Source organism: Dendronephthya gigantea, unplaced genomic scaffold (genome assembly GCF_004324835.1).
Source record: "Dendronephthya gigantea isolate DGI-Jeju-01 unplaced genomic scaffold, DenGig_1.0 000132F, whole genome shotgun sequence".
In the NCBI taxonomy this organism is placed as follows: domain Eukaryota; kingdom Metazoa; phylum Cnidaria; class Anthozoa; order Malacalcyonacea; family Nephtheidae; genus Dendronephthya; species Dendronephthya gigantea.
Genome location: NW_021163142.1, coordinates 257,790 through 264,004, shown reverse-complemented (window position 1 = coordinate 264,004; position 6,215 = coordinate 257,790). Strand labels below are relative to the sequence as shown.

Here is a 6,215-nt window from a genome sequence, read left to right as displayed (position 1 = left end):
TCATCCTGTAAAGATAACAATCCAATATTGATTCATGACAGTCCACCGCTCATTTGTAACAGTCCACCACAATCTCACAACAGCAACAAGATTGATTGATATGAATGATTATGATAATATAAATGTGATGTACGCTTGTAGCCCATCCGATTCCGATCATCACCACAGTGACATTCAAATCTATATTTTAGCGACATTTTGTGCTGATTCCATCATACAATACAGACTATTGTCCAACAGTTACATGAAATCACTTACAGAGATCACATTTTAACAGGACTACCTTGTCAAAAGCATTTTTTCTTTGCTTTTCGTCCCATGTACCCAAAGTTTAATATTTTACGTAAATGTCCTCGGAGGATCGTTGAGACTGGGGGAGAACTGAGCCCGCTCTGCTACGTGCTCAGTTGTCCCCCTACACTGCACATGCGCACTTGTTACAAGGGGAGCACTCAGACTGGGGGAGCTCTGAGACCGTGACACCGGTTTGGCCGGTTTACATGGGCAACTAAAATTAGCTATAATTTAATAGTGACTGTATCCGCAGCTAACGTAATTTGAGTACTTTGAGTAATTTCCTTTTGGTTAATGTTTAACCTAGTTCGTTATATTTTTACTGGCATAAGTCAAAATGTCTATGTTGGGACAAACGTCTGGTTGCTTAGGTATTACAGGGCATGAAAACTTTGCACTATCCTTGGATCCCTAGTTCATTTTTATCAGTAGAATTTCATGATCAATTGAGTCAAAAGCTTTTCGAATATCTAAGGAAACTATACCAGTAATTTTACCCTCGTCCATATTTTCCAACCATTTATCACACATTTGAAGAAGTAGAGTTAATGTTGAGTGTTTTGGTCTAAAGCCAGATTGAAATTTTGAAATCAGTAAGTTCTCTGACAGATAGTCATATAGTTGTCGAAAAATTTCTTTCTCAAATATTTTGCTAACAATTGGCAGAATGGAGATCGGACGGTAATTTTCACACTTTCTCCTATCTTCGGATTTATAGATTGGTTGGACTCGTGCTATTTTCCAATCATTGACAAATTTCCCAGTATATAATGATAGATTAAAAATGGCAGTCAGTGATGGAGCAATTATATCCGCAGATAGTTTAAGTACTTTTGCTGGAATTTTATCGAGTCCCGTAGCTTTAGAAACCTTTAGAGATTTTAGATTATTCTATAATTATAATTCGGGCACATTGTATAATTCAAAAATTCGGGCGATTTTTTGTTGCCCCCCCAAACGAAGTTGCGCCCGTACGCCTATGCCGCTAAACTAAAAGAAGGCAAATAAATTTTAGCGTTTTATGGTAAGCGTGACTCGCGAGGAGTTTCTATTAACTTACTAACGTTTCGAAGTATTTAATTTGCATGAAATCTTTCGACCCTCCTAATATACGAGGAGAGGTTTTTCACGCTAAAATGTGACAATTTTAAACTCTTAAAAAAACATACTACTCTTTTCATCGGGTAAAGAAGTGGCGAGTGATTGCAACGGAACATATAAAAATTAAGTAAAAATCAAGGAACATTTAATTCAAAATATTTCACATGGTACTCCCGAGGGAGGGAGGGATCTATTTTAATAGAATATTTCATGTGTTCTTTTCAAACGTTCTTTGATTTCACTCTTTTGTGATCCCCCTATGAGGACAGCCATATGCAAATAAGTTGTAGAAACCTTGATGGTACTTGCCAGGTACGGTGACGTCAAAGACCTTTAACCTTTGCGAGGTAAATGCATGATTAGAAGTTGACCTAGGTTGTGTCATAGTAATTTTAGGGTAAAATGTGATACCTGTACAGATTTCACTCTCCAGTGACCATCCTAGCTAAAGAGCAAGTATTCAACACCCGAACTATTATGGCGCAGATAAATCTTGCTGTATACGAACGACTTCATCTTATCGGCACATGAAATAGAGTTTAAAAAAATTAGAAAAGTTGAATTTTATTATATTGCAGGAAGTCGATTCTTCGGACGAGAATCCATACCGTAAATACAAAAGGCAATGTATAAGACAATACAACGAACACCACGATTTTCTGCGTGAAAATTTTGAAGAAATAAATTCCGAGTTTAAAAAGAAGGCCAAACAACCTAATTGTATCCTTACCTTCCGGAAAACGGGTCAAGATGAAATCAGACGTAAATTTTTCTCTAACAAGAAAGCAGCATTGGAGTGGGCATATAACAGAATTAGTCGTATAGAGAAACATTTTGTCTGTATACAAACATGTGACAAAACAGACAGTCCGGTCCTCAGAGTCAATGAATTGACTGTTATTCCAACAAAAATTACCAAACCAAAAAGCAGTAAAGCTGTAGTTGAAGAAAGCAGTGAAGTTGTAGTTGAAGAAAGCAGCTTTTTTGACTCCGGTGCAGATGTCGCTAGCACTCAGTACGACTCTGAAAAATTGGAACAAATGATCCACTCGGCCACAGATATAAACGGTGAGATGGAGCCAATCGTTTATGGGGGACTAATAATTAGAGGTCATCAACTTCCAAAGCTATATGAAATTAGTGTGCAGGATGGTGGATCAAGTGCCATTGGACTTCCTCAAATGATTGATATAAGTGTGCCTAGGACAAACGAAATAATTCATCAAATGCGTGATATAATCAACCGCGAAAAAGACGCGGACGACAGGTTGTAAATATAATTATATGTATTATATAATATGCAGTGTTTTATTGGCGAATCCGCCATTGTGAAAAGCGATAATAGCACTAAGCCTATGCGATTATTCATGATAATAACACATGTGCGATTATCGTGTTTGATCCACCAATCAGGAAGCGGGAATATGCGCCTTGCGGAGTAAAAAAACCCTTATTATATAATAAAAATAAAAATACATGGATGTTGCTTGGAAGTATGGAACTCCAAAAAATAAATTTCATATTTCCGCGCATCTATGTATTGGGTAATAAGATAATAATTTTTAGATTATGCATGTATATTATTTATTCTCTATATAAATTTTATTCATTATTGGAAACATAGAGGTCTGTAAATAGTATTGAGTTAAGTCACTGTCACTAATCAAGTATCAGAGAAATATAAAAACGTCACTCAAGGCAACTGGCTAAACAGTGGCAGATCTAGGGGTAGTCAGAATAAATTACACATCTAAATTTTAAAGTAAACACCTTAATAACAACAGTATTGGTTATGGATGTGCAAAGATTAGATAAAACCTGCCTTCAGCTTCGGCCAATCAGCTTCCAGTATTTCCATGCTCTATGTCTCATAGTGTCTGAAATTCATCAAATTGTATTGAATTATGAGTGATTTTATTGAATTCATTTACAACTTTATATAGAGTCACTAATGAATTCAATTCCTTTTGAAGGTAGCTATTCTCTCCTATCTAATTCTCGAGACTCTACATCCCATTGAGCACACGTGATCATGCTCTAACCGTTACAAAAAGAGCACTAGTTAACAAAACATGAACTGCCGCAGACGACATGCATCCAAAATCCAAATGCATCCTTGTTCCCAGGATTTTCACGCACTACACACTTTCGGTGCACACAGTCCGCGAAAAACCTGGGAACGTGGTTGAGATGGCATGTCTCAAATTTTTAAGTTAACAATAACGTGGTATCATATTCCACCCAAATTAAACACGTGCGAATCTCACGGGATTTCATGCCAAAGTTTATTATATAACAAATTACGTAATGTAAACAGCTGACATCAAGCGTTGTGAAGAGAAGTGTGTGTGAGATTCAGTTTGCGCGTGAGAGTGACAGACAAGATGGTGGACATGTTGTTAACAATCTTGCTTACTGTATTGGCGACCTCAGATGCACACAGCATCAGTCGTGTGCAGCAAATACCACTACAAATGAGCAGACGTGTCAAAGATACTCCACCGTACCCGCAGTGGCCTCCGATGTTTCAACAAAGCTTCAACGAAACATTCACCTACCCCATCTTGGGCTCTCACAGCACCAGCGGGACCTATTACTACGATTTCGAAAACCGAAGGTACAAAATTGTCCGTGAAAATGGCCGCTACGACAGGTATTGCGGGTTCAACGGCGAACACACGCTTAGCGATACTCCGTGTACGCAGCTTGTTGTCAAAGGACAGAGATGGCTGATTTATCCGGACAAGAAAGAATGCTGTAAGTGTTGTACTAGTGAGCAAGGTTGCGGGGTTCTCTTCCCAACCTGGATGGTAAACGCAACGTTTCTTGGCAAGGTAAGTCAACATAGTTATCTTGCGTAGCACTTTGTATAGTAAAAGTTTTTTTTAACGTATTTGCGACAGTGATGCTAGACTATACAAAAGTATTTAGTTCATGTTGGTGCCTGTTCATTGAATTGTTGATTTAGGCTTTCCGCTCCCTGTAGGGAGCCAAGCGCTGTTGTGCTGACGCATTCGGCCATCTGTCAAGAATTAATTGCGTAAACCATCAGATGTAAATCTACACCTATAGTTTCACACAACAGCGAACAAACAAATCCTGATTTTACAACTTATTCGCAGTGGACGTGAATTCGTTGAATCCTATTGCTGTATGAAGTGAATTTGAGTAAACCGAGGAGAGAGAATCAAACGACGGTTTACATTCTTCAAAAATATATATTAACTCCGGTTTGCTTCGCCGCTGACGATGTAAACTTGATTAATCGGCTTTATATCACGTGCAGTTGTTTTATTACGCAATTAGAAACCCATGCAGTGTTAGCCACGATACTTGTGGGGCAGTTTGCCTTTAAAAACAGTCAATTTCGAAAGAAATTGATAATGATCATATATTGGCCTATCTTTAAATATCGTGACAATTGGCCAAAACTATCAGGGAAAAGTTGTATGAAGCTTGAACCACATTTTGCGTAGCTCAAACGAACGAGTAACTCGAACGATTCCGATTGTTAGTCAGTTAAGTTTTATTGGCAATTCCATGGTCACAACATCTGAAATGGGCTAGTAAATTTACATGCAGGCTGAAACGGTCTATTCTTTTATAGTTAACACTTAACTTTTTATTCCACCCTGCGGCCCAGGCTGACTAGACCAGTCTTATTTTCAAGTGGTTTTCGCCCGCTTGGATTGTTTAAAACTGAAAATACTGTCCTTCAAGTTTTTTCTCAATAGACCATTTCAACATCGAAACTCGTCCTCGAAATACTTCGAGTTTTGCATATTCAAACCGTTCTGACCTACTAGCTGATGTAGCTCAGTTGGAAGAGCATTATTACTCATATGCCATTAGACTAGCAAAACAAACTTACCTCAAATTTTGCAGGTTGACGATAGAAAGACTCATTAATGCAGCTGGAAAAGGCATCCTAAAATAGTAAATTAGAAAACTTGGTTTCGTAAACGTTTAAAACGGTGAAAAATACAGCCACGCCAACTTGGCAAGTTTTGTATAAAGCAAAATTGCGCACAAAAGAAGCGTTGTAATATTTCGAAAAACTTTCCAATTGATCAAACATGCCAAACTTTCCAATTTTTTTTCCATTTCGGATAATGATCTTTCAGGTCACAACACAGTACCGATGAACTATTCTATAGAGGCGTAGTCTATATCAGGGGGACGAGCTTTCTCCGATTATCAAAGTTCCCTCACTTTTTTACCTATTTGTAACATATACCCCCCTGATAACAATATTATTAGCTAAGTATACCGGGGGGAGGAATGGAAGTTTGAAGTATTGTTAACTCTTTGTTAAGGTGAAGTGGCATGACGGTACGATGGTGTACAAGTGGGACAAGCAGGGACTTCAACATAACTATTATTACGAGACGATAGCTGATGACCCTGAGGACAGAATCTTGCTTCAGATCGACCAGCAGCCCAACGATGATCAGATATACAATCGGGAATCTCGTAAACTGGTGATTGAGAATCCGGACGAGGTATTTCAACTACCGTCATACTGTGAATCAGCTGGAGGATGTTCATTTTTCTCTACTTGCCATGCAGTTGGATAAAACTCTCTGGAACTTACATCCGGTCAACCTCAAAGTCTAATCAGTTTACGAATGATATCACCAATTACTGTTTTTTACAATTTCTAACTGGGTTTTTGTTGATTTTTTGAATGATAAGGCAATTTTATCCGTTGGTTGGTTGGATAACCAATTGAAGGTTAATAAATTTTTTTGAAAATGTTTCCACTTAAAATGTTTCCACTTGTGCTCGTTTTGCTGTACGAAGCCAATGTGATTTTTCGC

The 6,215-nt window shown here is 38.0% G+C and overlaps 1 protein-coding gene across 1 annotated transcript; it reads left to right on the top strand.

Moving 5' to 3' along the window:
• Positions 1–3,738: 3,738 nt before the first annotated feature.
• LOC114536209 lies at positions 3,739–6,165 on the top strand. The gene is made up of 2 exons (XM_028557537.1): positions 3,739–4,229; positions 5,712–6,165. Exons 1-2 carry the CDS (start codon positions 3,780–3,782, stop codon positions 5,970–5,972), a joined length of 711 nt encoding a protein of 236 aa, XP_028413338.1. The 5' UTR covers positions 3,739–3,779; the 3' UTR covers positions 5,973–6,165.
• The last annotated feature ends 50 nt before the right edge of the window (positions 6,166–6,215 follow it).

Excerpts from the sequence above, each read along its gene's own strand:
- LOC114536209 (XM_028557537.1), top strand. The coding sequence starts at position 3,780 with ATGGTGGACATGTTGTTAACAATCTTGCTTACTGTATTGGCGACCTCA. Across the intron at positions 4,230-5,711 it reads ACGCAACGTTTCTTGGCAAG|GTGAAGTGGCATGACGGTAC; the intron begins GTAAGTCAACAT and ends CTCTTTGTTAAG.